At 47.4% G+C, this 18,202-nt stretch overlaps 1 protein-coding gene across 3 annotated transcripts in view; it reads left to right on the forward strand.

Annotated features, from left to right (window-relative positions):
- LOC143823229 (vascular endothelial growth factor receptor kdr-like) overlaps positions 1–18,202 on the forward strand; it is a 157,571-nt gene that overhangs the window by 85,658 nt on the left and 53,711 nt on the right. For all 3 annotated transcript variants that reach the window (XM_077309336.1, XM_077309337.1, XM_077309338.1), the window contains exons 11-12: positions 4,707–4,815; positions 15,063–15,171. In XM_077309336.1, coding sequence (XP_077165451.1) covers positions 4,707–4,815; positions 15,063–15,171 — 218 coding nt within the window. The remainder of the gene's footprint in view (positions 1–4,706; positions 4,816–15,062; positions 15,172–18,202) is intronic.

An 18,202-nucleotide genomic window follows, 5' to 3' on the forward strand; every position in this document is an offset into this window, starting at 1 on the left:
TTCAGTGCTCTTCTCTTGTGCATAACTGTGATTCCACAACGGTTTCTTCCTTGCTTGGCATGGGCTAGATTAGATGCTTGGGGATATTAATTTTTGGAACCAAGATTCAGTAGAGACAAGACGGAATCCTTGTTCTCAGGCAACTGTGAAAACCTTAATTTATTTATTGCGTTCCCTCCCTCCCCCCCTTCCGCCAAGGGTGCCGTGGATTGTTCGGTGCTAGATGAAGAGTGAGGGGCAGCACAAAGATACCCAATGGACTTCACAACTGAACACGAGGATTTGAATCCAGTTTCAAACCTGAGAATGGTTGTTTTAGCTCCACAATGCAGACATTTGGGAAACAGCTAGCATTTACTTCACTTCCTGAGAGGGATGAGGGCCCAGGTTAGCTTGACGGATCTCTAAGGTGGGTCAGCCCTGGTTACTATTTGAATGGGAGACCACCAAGGACTTCCACGGCATACATTTGACTTTTTCTCCGACAGCTACACTGGCTCCCAGTGGCATTCTAGATCGTTTAAGGTTCTGATACTTACTCATAAGGCCATTCGCAGTCCAGGTCTGTCTATCTATACCAGGGGTAGTCAAACTGCGGCCCTCCAGACGTCCATGGACTACAATTCCCAGGAGCCCCTGCCAGCGAATGCTGGCAGGGGCTTCTGGGAATTGTAGGCCATGGACGTCTGGAGGGCCGCAGTTTGACTACCCCTGATCTATACCCTCCAAAGAGCCCTTTGCTCTACTAATTCCAACCAGACGGTGGTCCCCAGTCCCTAGGAGGTATGTCTGGTTTCAATCAGGGCCAAGTCATTTTCCATCCTGGCCCCTTCCTGCTGGAATAAGCTCAGAGAACACATTTGGGTCCTGCCAGAACTAGCAGAGTTCCTCAGGGCCAGCAAGATAGAGCTTTTCCGCCAGGCCTTTAGTTGGGGGTGATGACATGGTGACATCTATTGGGCCCCACCCATTTACCACCTACTACTTATTAGGTGCTAACTCATATCTACGATCATTATAGGATGCCCCAAATCTTATCCTGGCTCTCAGGAGTACAGAGGAAACATTTAAATGGGCTCGTCAAAGTCAAAGTTTATTCTTATTACAGTCGTTCAAACCAAGTTATATAAACAGAATCATGTATGGTCACTAGGTATAGTAAAATTAAGGCAAATCCTAAAAAATAAAACTTAAAGCTTAAAATTATCTTTCTTCCAAACTTCATATTTTTACGGCAGCAGCTCAAAACTTGGCAAACTGAATTGTTGTGTGTGTGTGTGTGTGTCTCATCGCTTAATAGCCTCTTTGCTCAATCTGCATCCAGAAGTTCTAGGCTGTATTTAAATGGGTTGTATTGCAGATTTAGTTGCCCTGTCATCAGTTAGTATTTTAATATTTCAAACCAATGTTTAATCTATTTGATTCATTTTACTGACTGTGTTGTTTTTCCTGCCTTTACACCACCTTGGGCCGGCTCAGCTGGGCGGGTGGTATAAAAATCGAATAAATAATAAAGGAATTAAGCAGAGTCATGGAATGGAGAACCACCTCGGAACATCCCAACTGTGGCTGATGGGCACTTGTCACCACCACACAGAAGTAAATACTGCTCTGTTCTCTGGAGAATGGGGTGGCGGCCTGAACAACATTGTACTTATGGCCGCTTGTTCTGATCTCAGCAGTCTGGGATGAACCAAGCCCTGAATTTAAACCAATCGATTGTACAATCAGTTTAAATACAACTGCAGTGTAAAGGTCACCCTCTCCCTGACCTCCAAAGCTGCCTTATCTGTTCTTCCGGAAGCTGGAGGAAGATTCTTGTGAGAAACGCAGCCCTTCCCCACTTCCTGCAGCTCTTTCTTGCTGCCCAAGTGGCCCGTCCACTGCTGCGTGGTCTTTATCGAGGGACTTTGGGCAGTCGTGAAATGATATTGCCATTGGAGAAAGCTGCACAGAGCACCGTCAGGCCAGACTGATCTGTAATGGAAAGACACTTCAGCAGGGCTCGTTATGAACAGTCGCCAGTATTGCAAAAAGACTAAAAAATCCATTGTCCAGGCATGTTTTGAATGCTTACAAATAACTATTCTACCTTTAGCTTTCTAATAATATGGCTCTCACCGTACTGGAGTCATTTGTCCCTCCCACCCCCAGAGAGTGGTCTCAATTTTTTAAAAGGCAGCTGAATATCATCATATTGATGAAACATAATAACAATATCTATGAGACTTTCTTTGCATTCCCAGGTTTCTATTCTTTAAAAAAAAAATGCCTACTAGCCCCATCCATTGTGGGAAAGGCATCTCTCTGCCACAGAAAATGGTAAAGACTTAAAAAAACAAATGCTGCAAATTCAAGGATTCTTTAACATATCTTTAACCCTCCCCCCGCTCCGGAGGAGCGGGAGGAATAAAGGAGTAAGGGCAAGTGGGGAGGAGTTAGGGCGGGCCCTGTCCGGGATAAAAACTCGGAGGGCCAAGCAGCCAATGGGGAGCCGCGCAAAGCGCGGCTCCCCGTTGGCTGGTTGGCCCAGCCTCGCCTGGGCCGGCCGGGGAGTTGCCGCTCAGAGGAAGAAGCCTTCCCCAGCGGTAAGTCCTCCGGCCGGCTTCCCCTCGCCCAGGGAGCCTTCTGCCGGGCCCTGGGGCAGGCTCGCCTGCCCTTGGGCCCGCCAGAAGGCCACAAAGCCCACTCCCGAAGTCCCGAGCCTTCTGCCAGGCCCTGGAGCAGCCGAGCCTGCCGCTAGGCCCGGCAGTAGGCCGCGGAGCCCGCCACCCCCCGTCCCGAGCCTTCTGCCAGGCCCTGGGGCAGCCGAGCCTGTCCCTGGGCCCGGCAGTAGGCCGCAAAGCCCGCCGCCCCCGTCCCGAGCCTTCTGCCGGGCCCTGGGGCAGCCGAGCCTGCCCCTGGGCCCGGCAGTAGGCCGCAAAGCCCGCCGCCCCCGTCCGGAGCCTTCTGCCGGGCCCTGGGGCAGCCGAGCCTGCCCCTGGGCCCGGCAGTAGGCCGCAAAGCCCGCCGCCCCCGTCCCGAGCCTTCTGCCGGGCCCTGGGGCAGCCGAGCCTGCCCCTGGGCCCGGCAGTAGGCCGCAAAGCCTGCCGCCCCCGTCCGGAGCCTTCTGCCGGGCCCTGGGGTAGCCGAGCCTGCCCCTGGGCCCAGCAGAAGGTCCCAAGGCCACCTACCTTACTCTGTTCCTCCCTTCCTCCCAGCATTCCCTTTCTCCTTCCCTTCCTCCCAGCATTCCTTTTGTTTTTCCCTTCCTCCCTTCCTCCCTCTCTTCCATCTGCCTCTTTCTGGCTACCTGTTTCTCTCCCTCTTCTTCTGTCTCTATCTTCCTCCCTTTCCTTCTGTCTTTCTGTCTCTCTTTCTCCTTTTCCTCCTTCCTTCACCCCATCCCTCCACCCATCCATCATCCTAGGGCCCGCTGTATTTTGCCCACAGCGGGCTTAATATCTAGTATCATAATAATGGTATAACTATCTTATCCATTTGGTGCCTCTTAATAATTATGAAACAGCCTTGGGGGACGGACAGTCCGGCCTCTGCAGGGCCAATGAGGGTGCAGCCAGCTGCACCCTGATTGGCCCTGCCCCTACAGCTCCCGCCCTCCCTCGCCAAGCCCTCAGCCCTTGCCTCACAGGCATGCCTGGCTGCTACAGCCAGCCAGTCGGTGACTCCTGGGGGGTGGGGGGGAGCGCTTCCCAAAGGCCTGCAAAGGCCTCGCTCGTGCCCTGGCTGTGACCGTTTCAAAGACCATTGCCATAGCAATGGTAGAACTATATAATATATAATGGTATAACTAAACTGAATATAGGGGGGGGGGGTTTAATTAAGAAAAATGATTGTGGGCTTGGGGGCGGCAATAGCTACCACTGAGGGACTCAGGTGGAGAACAGCAGAGAAAACCGTACGTTTACAACCTTAATGTATTCCATGTTTCTGAAACCCAGACGATATCAGCTCCTGGCAACACAGACTTAAGCAGCATATGCCTCAAAGATATCAATATGGACAAAGGGTCATTTACCAGGCGCTGGAACCGGAATACAGAAACTGTCCCTGAGGAACAGGGCAGTGGGTTTAGCTCAGCTGAAGCGCATCTGCTTGCCATGCGGAAGGGTTTCAGGTTCAGTGTCTGGGTTAAAGGATCAGGTGAAAGCTGATGGGAAAGACTGAGAGCTAGCATGGTCTAGCGGTTAAGAGGAGTGTCCTCTACTCTGGAGAACAAGGTTTGATTCCCCACTCCTCCACATGCAGCCAGCTGGGTGACCTTGGGCTAGTCACAGTCCTGATAGAGCTGTTCTCACACAGTTCTCTCAGAGCTCTCTCAGCCTCACCAACCTCAAAGGGTGTCTGTTGTGGAGAGAAGAGTAGGCGATTATAAACTACCGCGAGACTCCTTTTGGTAGTGAAAAGTGGAGAAGGGGGGAAAGTTGTCATTTGCCCTTACACAGCGTGCCCAGGAAAGTCATTCTTGAGAACCTGCTCAGTTGACATTCCCATTAGGGGAGCTCTGCTCTCGAGTCCCCTGAGAACAGCCATGTCAGTCTGGAAGTGACATCTTGTAAACATTCCCTGGAATATTCTCAGGGATTCTGCTGCAAAAAAGGGATTCTCTCTGTAGGGAAGGTGAACAGTAACAGAAACAGATGAACAAGTGATGGACGCAGAGTTGTGAGTTTGCCGATCTCAGTGTTGCTTGTGTTAATTTTCAGATGCAGGGAACAGGGGCAAAGAACCGTGGTGAACCAGGTCACTGCATCCCGAGCCAATGCAATCAAGAACATAGAGGAAAAGAATGTCCGGCAAGGTGACAAGGATAAGGTATGCTGCTGGAAATTGTGACCTCATCCTCTTCGCTGGGCCCGGGATAGTTTTCTTCTGTAGCTTCCCAGGGACCAGTTTCCTCTTAGCCCCAAATCTTTGACATGTCTGAGATTTTTCCACCCTGGGATCACATTCAAATCCCCTCTGTTTATCTAAATTCTAGACTGTGGCAGTGATGTCACTTTATCTTTTTTCAAGTTCTCCGGAACTGCATGACTCCGGATGCCTTTTGGGCATTGAGGCTGAGAAAGTGCACTGAGGGGGCTCAGCCGGGTGAAGTCCTCCCAAGACAATCCCATGAATGTGCCTTCTCATCTAAGCAAAACGTTCAGCTGTCTTTGGAGACTCTTTTCTACCCTCGGTACCTTTCCCAATCACTCTGTCTTCATGGCACTGCCCCCAGTAGAGGGTTCTGTTTCCAGGCTAATTCCACTTATGGAATCCTAGATGTAAACTGCACAGAGATTTTATTCCAACCCCAGATCGATTCAGTCCCTGCCCTCTACACAGAATGCGATTTCCGTTTGGATTTGGGGCAATTTAAAATTTCCTTCTGCAGCAAGGATTGATCCGGAGTGACCCTACCTTTATTGTGCGATATCTTAGAGTGCTTTTAACCCTCAATATATTTTTAAATCACATTGTTTTGAATCTGGGCTCTCCTCCGTGGTAGCGAACCCGTGATTGGCTACAGGTGGTCATGTGACAAGCCTGCCTTAAAGGAGAAGCCCCTGATTTCTCTTAACTTCTGTCGGCCTTGGATTTTTTTTTTGTGCCTTCTTCGTTCCCTCCCACCTTCAAGAAAAGAAAGAATTTTTTCCTCCCTCCTCTGACTTCTTTGATCCTCTTCCCCCCTTCAAGAAAACAAGGCTCTTCTGAGCCTCCCTAACCACGTGCAGAACACTTTTCTATTTCAATGGGGAGGGGGGGAAGAGGAAGATCTGAGTTCAAAGCAATCTGAATTCAACAGGATTGACAATGGAATAAAGAAAGTAAGTGCAGACTCTGCCCTAGAGTGGGAAGGGGCCTTACAGGCCATCCAGTCCAACCCCCTGCTCAAGGCAGAATCAACATCCACAATAGGAATCTGTCCAGCTGCTGCTTGAAGATTGTCAGTGAGGGGGAGCTGACCACGTCCTTAGGCAGACCATTCCATGGCTGAACTACTCCCACTATGAATTTTTTTCCTGATATCTAGCTGGTATCATTCTGCACATAATCTAAAGCAATTGGTGTAGGTCCTATCCTCTGCTGGTAACAGGAGCTTCTCCGTGCCCTCCTAAATGGCAACCTTTCAGATACTTCAAAAGAGTCATCCTGTCCCCTCTCAACCCCCTCTAAACATCCCCAAGTCCCTCAGCCTTTCCTTATAGAGCTTGGTCTCCTGGCCCTGAATCATCCTTGTCTCTCTCCTTGGCACCCTTTCAATTCTGTCCATGTATTTTTTGAAGTGAGGCCTCCAGAACTCCACGCATGCAGAACTGACCAATGAGGTTTACAGCGGACGTGGACAAAATTGGGAGGGTACAGAGGAGAGCAACAAGCGTCTTGTGATTTTGATGTGATGCCTCTGTGGATAAGTCTGCCTTTGCCTTCTTCACCGCTGCATCACACTGTTTGCTCCTATTTAGCTTGCAGTCCACAAATATTTCATTCACACACGCACTGCTGCCCAGAAGGGTCTCTCCCATCCAGTGTGCATGCTTCTGATGTTTGTGACCCAGACGGAGAACTCTGCACTTCTCCTTGTTGAATTGCATCTTGTTCTCGTTTGCCCTCTTTCCCAGCATGTTCAGATCTCACTGAACTCATTAAATTTGCATATGACACCAAATTGGGAAGAGTTGTGTATCTTCTGGGGTGTGCACTACTCCCAACATGGTGCCATCTGCAAATTTAATGAGAATTCCCTCCACCTCCTCGGGCAGGTCATGGATAAAAATGTTTTAATATACCTGTGCTGAGCCCTGTGGCAACCCTTGGCTCACCCCTCTGATGAAATGCAATTGACAACTACACTTCTAACCAGTTCCGTATCCTGATTGGCCCACAAAGTGTGTCTGGCCAGAAATGGAGTCTGGACATGCTCCACCAACCATGGCTCTGCACAAATATATGTAAGGGCTACTAAGTGTTAAGGATATTCATGTTAAAGAAATTAGCATTTCTTTTTACAGCACAGCAAGAGGACAACGATGGCAGCGCCAGAAAGAAATTATGCAAAATTTAAGAAATAAGATTTTATCAGCTTCTCATTACATGCTCATTTTAGAAAAGAGCCATAGACCAGGAGCATCGTAAAGACTACCAAATTTTGTGGCAGTGACTCCGAAAAGTTTTTTCCCTGCCGTCAAATTTGGTAGTCTTTACGGCGCTCCTGGACTCTGGCTTCTGCTACAGACAAATCCATCTTGGTATTAATTTTAGTTTCCCTGGCAATGCATTGAGGGTAAAAAATGACCCCAGCAACCACTGTCAAAAACACTGTGATTTACAAAAAAATTACTAGTAGAGGGCACAAAACTCCAGGAGGCAATTTGACCTCTTAAGATGGAGGAATTTTTGGAACATGCAGTTGTAGAAGAAATGCTGACATGGCAGCTTGTTTTCCCTCCGTTCTCATGTCAATTTGACCGCATTTGGGGTTAAAGGCTGTCTGTCCAATGGTATTCTTTACTGAATATTGTTATGGACAGCTTTCTGCGTTTCTTGCCTCTTCTGCATTTGTATGTGAACGGTCATCTTATTTAACACGTAAATACTTCTTAGCAACACAGTCCATTAATATAGAAAAACAAGTGTCTCTTTGCATAAAACGTATTCCCAAGGCATTTCAAATGCTGAAATGAAAAGCAAAACTGCAAATGCAGGTTCCAGTTTTTAAGACATAGGTCACCTGTCACAAATTATTGGAAAAAGCCCTTCATTGTGAATTCTGCTCCAGAGAAATTGGACTAGATTTTAACATATCTGTACTCCCCCACCCGCATCCCAGCTCTTCCTCGTCCCATATACTTAATGGATAAACATGCAGGATCTTTCTTCTCCAAACCATAATTAGAAACATGTGGATAAATTGTATCCTTTTACAAATAACATTTTCGTTTCTTTTCCAGTCTGCAGACTTTAAAATGCTTTCTGAATGTCCTTTTTGATAGTTGTATCTCTCCATTAAGATTTATTCTTGTTATTAATAAAAAATGAAATTCTCTTGGACTGGGGTTTCCGAACTCTCCCTGCCAAGTCCCCATTGTGAAGGCATGCCCACCGCCGGATTAATGCTCTAATGAAGTCTGGGGCTGCCTGCGTTAAACTAAGCTTTTAGATAATAGAATATAATTTATAAGCCACACCCTGGTGAAAAGCTTATAGCCTCCTGTCTTCCCCTTTTCTCTTAAATCACTGATAAATTCCCCACCAGAAACAGAACATTCTGGAAATGGACCAATCCATTTCTCACTACGGAATTTTATGGATGTTTGGCTAGCCAAATGAGACAGTAAAAATGTCGCCAGCTCTGATACCCTGGTTCCAGTTGACTGAGTTATGATACTGGCATTAGTTCAGACTGTATAATCTTTCCTGTGTGCCCGAAATCTATTGTACCAGGCCAAGAGATTTGCATCCTTGTATTTGCCAGGGAAAGGAATTCTCCCTGACCTCAGTCTAGCATATCCCTCTTGCATTAGCCGTCCACCATTTCACAGTAGGCAGGATGCTGAGCAAAAACGAATCTGGTGAAGCACTCACCAAAACATACAATTCTTCTGTGCCTGGTTTGGATACTTACCTGGCCACAGTTCTTGTTCCTGAAGCAGGCATTCATAAGAGGTGACTCCATGCAGGTGGTCATAAACCATCTCTGGGTGGCCTTTGGACTAGATATCCATCTTGATCTATCTGCAGTGAAACGTTCAGACACACTGTGCCCACACTGGACATTACAGTGGGTGGCGGAGGAGCTGTGGCTTAGTGGAAGCATCTCTGCTTTGCCTGCAGAAGGTCCCAGGTTCAATCCTGGGCATCCCAATTTTTAAAAAAAGGACCAAGAGAAGATGATTTGAAAGAGGCCTGAGACCTGGGCCCATTCCGCACACATTGGACCATGCACTTTCAATGCTTTGCAGGTAGATTTTCCTGTGCAGAACAGGGAAATTTGCTTCTAAAGTGCATTGAATGTGCATCATCTAGTGTGTACAGAGAGGCACTGCCCGTATGACCATGATGGACTCAAAGGTTGATTCAGCATAAGAAAGTCCATAGGAGGGCTGAGTTCCATAGGATTGGAGGAGTCACATGTCTGTGTGCTCTGAAAATATATTAGTTTTATTTTATTACATTTTTATACTGCCCTTCCTTGTGGCTCAAGGCAGTTTACACTAAGGGTTCACAATTCATCATTCACTGTGACACTGGTACAGGACAAGAAAGCATTAACAATTATGAATTCCTAACATTATCATTAACATTAGCCTCTTGTGGCGCAGAGTGGTAAGGCAGCAGACATGCAGTTTGAAGCTCTGCCCATGAGGCTGGGAGTTCAATCCCAGCAGCCGGCTCAAGGTTGACTCAGCCTTCTATCCTTCGGAGGTCGGTAAAATGAGTACCCAGCTTGCTGGGGGGTAAATGGTAATGACTGGGGAAGGTACTGGCAAACCACCCTGCATTGAGTCTGCCATAAAAATGCTAGAGGGCGTCACCCCAAGGGTCAGACATGACTCAGTGCTTGCACAGGGGATAAATTTATCTTTAACATTATCATATTAAAAACTTATAACTGTATAACATTGAAACCATCAACTGCACAGTTGTAAGTGCAACCCTTATAGACTGTGTGGAAGGATCAGGAGTCGCCCTGATTGGGCACAGTTGGTAGGGAGGGCTTCTGGAGACACTAGCTTTTGGAGTTGTTTCTTTGGCCTTGAACGAAAGCTTGGCAGAAGAGCGCCATTTTGCAGGCCCTGTGGAACAGTTTTAGCTCTGGCAGGGCCCTGATCTCTCCTGGTAGCTCGTTCCACCAGGTGGTGGCCGGGACCAAAAAAGCCCTGGCTCTAGTCAAGGCCAGACGAGCTTCCCTAGGACCAGGAATTGCCAGCTTGTTGGTGTCTGTGGAGCATAGTGCTCTCTGGGGAATGTAGGCAGAGAGGCAGTCCCTCAGGTACTCAGAGCCCAGACCATGTATGGCCTTGAAGGCGATTACCAGAACCTCTGTCTGGTCCAGAATTCAACCAGTAGGCAGCGCAGTTGTTGGAGTGTGGGCTGAATGTGGGTAGAACCAGAGATTTCACCTTAAGTCTCCCAGAAGTGGATCCAAGGAACCCACCCTGGGACAGAGAGTGGAACCCATAACTTAAATTAGTCTTTGCCGTATTTGTCCGAAGCTTTCTGGTGTATCATGGTCCGTTTGTGTGGGCAGCAAGTCTGGAGAAATTGACTTGCAGATGGGTCCTTAGGGGTGGAAGAAAGACAACCACACAACAGATGGCATTCAATCGGCCACAGCTTTATTGAACAAAACAATACTCTGTTGGCATAAGATGGGCATGGTTCAGAAGAGCCTTTCCTGCGTCCTAAGCCGCCCTGCTTGGTCCAGCGTCCACCCATTTGCCCCCTGCCTCCATCCCCGGGAGCGCAGGTCACCCCACTTGGCGCAGAGACATCCACCGGGAGGTGTGCCCTCCTGATGTGCTGGAGAGAGGTGCAGGCCTCCTCCCGCACATCTGCCGCCTGGCTCAGCGAGGGCCCAGCCTCCCTTTCGGGTTAGCCTAACTGGCTCCAAGCCGCCTCATGATTTCGAGGCCCCATAATATCACTTTGAAGCTCCCTGAGCTCACCCAGTGCTCTCTAACCGTGCCATTCCGCCCCGTTAAAGCTGTGGCAAAGGCTTCTCAACAAAAAAACCCAGGCGTACCCCTTTCCCACCAAATGAACTGTCAATGGGGGGGATGGGCGGGAAGTCCGCATGCTGCTGCAGCCGGCGGGGAAAGAGGGCGAGGTGACGACGCTCACGCCTTAAATAGGCGTTCCAAACGTGCGTGAGTCGCCTCACAAACGCCACGATTCCCGGCTGCTCGGCCGCTCCGTGCTCAGGACGTCCTGCGTCCTCTTCCACCTGCCCTGCCGCTTCTTCAATAGCGGTAATAGAGGTAAGTCCCCCAGCCGCATTTCTCAGCGCAAAACCTGAGGATCTGCTGCTTGTTCAGGTATTAAATATAGAACCATAGATTCCTCAATATGAACTTAGAAAAAAGGAATTATTTGGACTTTTACTAATAATACAGAGAGGACTATTACACTATCTTGCCTTGTGGTTCCTTTTTTTCCTTCTGGGTTTTAGGTATTAAGTCAAACTGACAACGGGCCTCTGTCTCTACAAGGTTGTTGTTCAGTTTTAGCTACGGTGTAACGCCCCTGTTTGCAGGATGAGTGCCTGTTGGGTGGAACTTTGTCCTTGTGCTGCAATCTCACCGACAAGTGCTTGGCAGCTTAATTATTCGGGGGGCATCTAAGAGGGTTCGGCACAGAGGTCAGAGAAGCAATTCTGAAAGTCACATTTGAAAGTGATTTATTTGGGATTACTTTCTCTAAACAAATGCCTTTCCCTTAATCCTCCTTCAAATCCCAAGAGGACTTCCAGCTCAAGATGACGGATTCAGCCCAACATGCTTGCTTGATTAATTCCATCCTAGTGTTTTCATCTTGCTCAACACCTTTTTTAAAAGCATGCATTAAGATTATTTCATCTAAAAATATGAGATGTAAAGCAATCAGCCCCTAATCGGCAACTGTAGGTCATGTCCAAACACCTGCGTTCGCTGGCAGGGGGCTCCTGGGAATTGTAGTCCATGGACATCTGGAGGGCCGCAGTTTGACTACCCCTGATTTAGTGCATGTCTCATACAGAGATAGGATATGGCCTTGCAACATATTCAGGTCTCCAAGAATGTGGGCTCCCCTAAGCAGACTCTTGGTAGGAACACCACTTTTGATTTTACTTTCTTCATTAGTGTGTAGTCCTCGTGGATACAGTTTTTTAAATCTTGGAGCAGCTGCTGCCAGATGATAAAGTAAGGCTGTAGCCAGAATGTCTTGATTATGAGCATGTCTCATTTCCTGGTTGAACCTCGATGCAATGAAATGAATGGGACCTCAGTGGGTCAGATTTGGCCGAATCGATGGGGACCGAACCTGAACAGTATCAATTTTTCCCCTGTACACATCTGTGGTATTAATGAAGTCAAGAGTCAGCGTGGTGTAGTGATTAAAGACCAATGGCCTCTAATCTGAAGAGCCGGGTCTGATTCCCTGCTCCTGCTCCTTCACATGCAGCCAGGTGGGTGACTTTGGGTTAGTCACTGTTCTCTTAGAGCTCTTTCTGCTCAACCTACTTCACATGGTTTATGTTTTGAGGAGAGGAAGAGAAAGTGTGCGTGTGTGTGTATGTATGTGTGTATGCGGAAAGAGCTCCAAGAGAACTATATGTAGTGTGCGTGGCTCACAGTCCTGCTCTCAGTGCTTAATCTGGACCATTCCACTCCTTCTCAACAACTTAGGGGGAATGGAAACATTTTTCACGCAGGTGTATGCAGTACTTCAGTATGACTTTGGGGTGTTATGTGGCGTCATTAGTGTGACATTTGACATGGTCGACCATGACAAATGTCACACTAATGCTCTATTGTTATGCTGTTATGTTATGTTGCCAATCTTGGATTAGGTCTATGTTTTATGTGGGGCTTTATGGGGTCGGGGTTTTAACAGGTTTATACAATTTGTAAGCCACCTTGAGTGCACGGAGAGTGGTGGGCTAAAAAATAATAAATAATTATTTATTAATTTCCTTGGAAGCTGGAGGGGGAGATAGACAGTTAGCTGAGACAGCTGAGACATCTTTTAAGATACTGCCAGGATAAAATTGACTTCCTGATCCCAACAGAAGACAGCTAGAGAAAAAGGCTGGGGCGTACCTCTTCCAAGGGATGTTTTGTATTAAACAATAACCCTCTGGCCTTTTCATTTCCCCACTGAAATCCCATGAATTTCTGCACTCCAAGCAGTTTCCAAGAAAGGACAGTTCTGTGCTTCACGTGACAGATGTGTACCTAGCAACCTGATGCCACGTACATAGTGACTTAGGCAAGGGTCTCTTCATACACAGGTGTAGAAGAAGAAGAAGAGTTGGTTCTTATATGCCGCTTTTCTTCCTTGCCTGGCTTTCCCTCCCTGTCCTGCTTCTATTTACCTAGAGAGAAAGAGGAAGGCAGAGTGCTCCAGCTTCTTCTCTTAGAGAAATCTGTATTTCCTTGACCCTTTCATTCCACTCATTGACCACGTACCCCTGGGCCAGTGGACTCACCTCTTAACCTCTTGGATGGGGGGTGTGGAGCCTGGGAAGGGCCAGGGAGGGACCTCAGTGGGGTCCAATGCCATAAAGTCCCCCCTCCAAAGCTGCCACTTTTGCCAGGGGAACTGATCACTGCTATCTGAAGCCCACGTAGAATTCCAGGAGTTCTCCAGCCACCACCTGCAGGTTGGCATCTCTCCTCTGGAAGTGTTGTAATTGAACCATCTCTCATGAAACTCCAGTGGCTCCTGGGGCTTTGAGATGAACTAGATCTCTAAGTCTGCTGTTTTTATAAGCCATTTGGGCGAGTACAATACAAGGTGTTTTTGATTCTTTTTAAAATCTGAAATTGCTGCCTTTGGGTTGTTTGGGTTAGTGCATCTCAGCCATTATTAGAGTCAATTAAAACATTTTTTCCTGCTTTTGTCTGCTGACTAGACATAACAACCAGAGCTTGTTAAAAGCTTTAATTGTTGATCAGATTACAGCTCTTGGAATTGAGCTATAAGAGAGACGAGTACCCCATTTCTTTTCCTCTTCCTATTATTTTGAGTAAGCAAAGGGTCTGGATATTAATTCTTATAGCCAGGATGTGAGGACTTCAAATTCCTTCCACCTACCATTTAAACAACTTGAATGAGACCATTTCTCAGCACAGATCTGAGTTTTGCACAGCCGAGGACAGTCTGAAGTGACGCAGGATGGGCGGAAGGCCAGAGAAGCTTGTATTTGTATCCCTGCTTAAAAGTCCGTTGTCCCCCACCCCAGACAAACCACAAGGAGAGTGGGAAGATAAATTGGGTGGGATTTGACCCATTTTGACAAGATAAAAAAATAAAAGATTGCTCTGTGAATTTTCAGCAGAAGCAACATTTAAACAGAGGGGACTTCCTTGGTTAGCTCCCTCCTTTGTAACATCTTTCTTCGTCAGTTCAAGAATCGTGGTGTTTTGAAGATGTGAAAGTAACAAACAGCTTAGGGTCAACCCAAAAAGTTCTAGAGAAGATAGGAATGGTTTCAGATCTCTGCTGGAATCTTCCCTCTTTCAAGGGGAGACCATCTGGACAATTTCTCCCTTGTCATTCCCCTAATTAAGGGCTTCTCTGCAGAACTAGCTTCTTGCATCTCGGTGTTTTAGGTAAAATAGATTTGCATCTGGCCTGCAGCATTCACAGTGGAGGCATCTGAGAATATGCAAAGCACCGTCGGAATGGGGCATTTGCCTTGGGCAGGCCAAGGTCTCCTCCGGCCCTCCCATGACACTCCCAATGCTACCAATTCCCCATGAAACCAAAAATGATAATTTGCCCAAATTACCTTTTCTTTGCCCAGGCATTCAGAGCTGTGTATTTATTAATTACTGTTCATAGTTCGATTTATTACAAACCACTCCCAAGCAGCTCGTGGCAGGTTACAGATGTCTGAATAAAATTCCCATAAAATAAGGACAACTATCAACTTTGCAAAAAAAAAATTAGCGATAATACTAATAAAGAAACTAGAAATACATTGTGATTAACCCCCTTCCTGAAAATAAAAACGCTCTGTCCTTGTGCATTCATTGTGGGGGAAACCCTGATGTTTGGGTAGCATCCTGTGGCCCTCTTCATGGGGTTAAAGTGGTGGAATTGGGGGAAGGAAATGACATAGGGGCTGCAGTGGGCAGAGGGAGAAGAGATGACTGCGAGTTGGGAGGATCCAGCTGCAAGGAGGAAAGAAGAGCTGGAAACTGCTCAGGAAGGAGGGCAAGAGGACAGCAGGGGAGGGGGGAGGGGCTCTCCTCCCTTGCAAGTCACCTTGACTCCACTGCATGTAGTATCTCCAACTCTAGACATACAGAGAGCCCCACCCCACCGCCATCTATCCTCCCTGTCTGACTCCCTCCCTTCCTCCTCACCAGATCATCAGCATTCTGACCATCACAGCAAGCAATGTGTCAGGGATCTACTTCTGCATTGCTTCCAACAAGGCTGGCACTGACGAAAGAAGCATCAAGTTCTACGTCTCAGGTAAGGCACCTGCGTGGCACTCCGGGGGGTTCCTTTGCATTGGAGACTAAGGCTCTGATTTGGCCTAGACATGGACACATTTGTGCATGGAGGGGTTGAGGATTGTCCTTCCTGCCAGGTGTCGTTTCAGACACCACTTTCACATGCTTAGCCTGTATGATACGCTGACATCTTTCACTTTTATTTACATGTGGGCCAGCATGTGCAACCTGGGACTTGACAAGTGAATTTGGACCACTGGTCTGATCTAGCAAGGCTCTTCTTATTTCTTATGAAAGCCTCGGCCTCCCTGCCCTGTTGTTGGCCCTCCAGAGGAACTGGTTGGCCCCTATGCAAGAAAGAATGTTGGACTAGATGAGCCACTGGTCTGATCCAGCAGAGTTCTTCTGATGTTGTATTCTCTCTGAGACATGTAAAAATTTCTTGGCACTTTATACTGCTTTAAAAATGCAGCGGTTGTGGATAGAGGAACATAGCACTAAATGATGCACTTTCAGTCCACTTTTCAACTGGATATTACTATGCGAAATGGCAACATCCACACAGAAAAAGTCACTGGAGTGCATTGAATCTGCATTATCTAGTCTGTGTGGAAGCATGGGATGTCTAAATTGGCCAGAAGAAGAAGAAGGAGGGGGAGGGGGAGGAGGAGGAGGAGGAGAAGGAGAAGGAGAAGGAGAAGGAGAAGAATTGGTTCTTAGATGCCGCCTTTCTCTACCCAAAGGAGTCTCCAAGTGGCTTACAGTTGCCTTCTGTTTCCCCACAAAAGACCCCCTGTGAGGGAGGGAGGCTGAGAGAGCCCTGAGATTACTGGAGAAGAAGAAGAGTTGGTTCTTATAGGCCGCTTTTCTCTACCCAAAGGAGTCTCAAAGGGGCTTACAATCTCCTTCCCTTTCCTCTCTCCACAATGGAAGCAGCTGGTTCCTTGCTTTCATAGCCATGCCAGGAATAACATGTGGCCATGTCCTTCATGGCAGGATATGGGGGGAAAGCCAGAGCATCCTGGTTGTGAATCCTTGGCTTAGTGAGACATCATAATAATTAAAAAAAATCAATTAGTAATAACTGCTCCAACTTCTGAGGGATTTTAGGAGCAACCAAGAAAGAGGGTCTCCTGCACAAACCTAGGGTTGCAAATCTCCAGGTGGCACCTGGAGATCTCTCTATATGACCAAGATCTATTTATTTGTTTATCAGATCTGTTCCCCTGGAGAATATGGCTACTTTGGAGGGTAGACTCCTTGGCATTATAGCCAGCTGAGGTCCCTCCCCATATTCTTCCTTCCCCAGGCTCCATCCCCACCCCCCAAATCTCCAGATATTTCCCCACCCAGAGCTGGGAACCCTACACACACTCCATGGAAAGACACAGAAGCCTGTTGTTTTGCAAGAGAATCTAGATGTTGACTTTTGGGAAGAGGTGGATATCTTCAAACAGAGCTTTTAAGGCATACCTCACGTGATGAGACACTTAGTAGACTCGATTCCAAATTCTGATAGTCATTTGACGGAGAGGCTGATTCTGTGAAGGCTCAAGGGGTGGCAGGTGACAGTGGACGAGTGAGAGGGTTGTGGGTGTCCTGAAGAGAGCAGGGGGTGGACTAGATGACCCAGGAGGTCCCTTCGAACTCTAGGATTCTAGGATTCTAGGATTCCCAAAGAGGGGGAGTTTTACCAGCGGTTGCCCCCAAGCAGTGTATTCATTCCAGGCATGTTTATGGGAACGCGCAAAAGGGCCTGTGTTGTTTCAGATTGGCACGTGGATTTCACGGTCAGTTCTGACTGCGAGGAAGCCAGCCCTACTGCGGAGCACACAAAAGCACATCAGTTTTAAATTACGTGAAGCATCGTGCAAGGGACAGGAAATTAAAAGCAATTAATTCCTTGTAAATACATATGGAACCAGACTTCCTTTTGATTTATGCTGACAGTTTACCTTCCCCAAAAGTGCAGTTCCCATTCCCATTAGGGAATCCCAAGCCGTTTTGAAGGACCAAGAGGTAATAAAAAAAAACAAAGACAAAAGTACAGAGACTGTGGATGGGAGGAGAAGGTGCCACATGGCATGTATTTACGAGGGTTGGTTTGGGGGAGGGCCGGGTTTTGCATCTGCTCAGAATAAGGAGGCTAATTGCATTGATGTCCGGAGCACGTAAACAAAGTTGTGCAAAATGCAAGCAAAATAAAAATGTATTCTCAGAGGTAAATTTCCCATCTTACAGTGAGGTACATATAGAGACAAGTGCTTCTTCACACGCCAGTTACAGCCAGTCGAGTTGTCTTGAGAAAATGTGGGACATCCTCGCAGAAAGCCCAAAATGAAGCAAGTAAACTGGGCAAAAGGGCAAAAAGAAACCTGCTGGTGCTCTTAAGTTGTGCCTGTGACATTTTCAGGAAACTTGTTAGAAACATTGGGTTGGTAATAAAATTACATGGCATTTTAGGAGGTTAAGAACAGTAGGAAAAAACTGACCAGTGTTCGCATCAACAGTGATGCAGTTAAACAATTTTTTGCTCTGGTCTGTGGTTGCCAACTCTGGGATGGTTAATTCCTAGACGTTTGGGGGGGCAGGGTTTTTTGGGGGGAAGGTCCTCTGCAAGGTATAATGCTGTCAAGTCCACCCTCCAAAGGAACCCCTTTTCCCTGGAGAATTGATCTTTGCTGTCTGAAGATAGTTCTGGGAGATCTCCAGGTCCCATCTGGTGGTTTTTACAATGGGCTTTGAAGCTAAGTAAAGATATATTTGAGACTATACACTCCTATCGCATTGCAGTCACAACTGTTGACCCTTCCCCCCCCCCATAGCTGACTTCTTTGTAGCTGTTGTTGTTGCATGTTTTGAATCATTGTGTAGGGGGCCTAAGATGTACTCAGAACGTTGCACAGTTACCTTAACCTCCCCCCCCCCACACACACACACACATACAATCAAGAGCTCAACATTAGAAGTATAACAATGAGCAGAGGCAAAGTAGATGTGAACCAATTTAGAGCAGACTGGGAATCTGGGAAGTGGTCTGTTAAGATCAG

The sequence above is a fragment of the Paroedura picta genome, chromosome 13 (assembly GCF_049243985.1).
Source record: "Paroedura picta isolate Pp20150507F chromosome 13, Ppicta_v3.0, whole genome shotgun sequence".
In the NCBI taxonomy this organism is placed as follows: Eukaryota; Metazoa; Chordata; class Lepidosauria; order Squamata; family Gekkonidae; genus Paroedura; species Paroedura picta.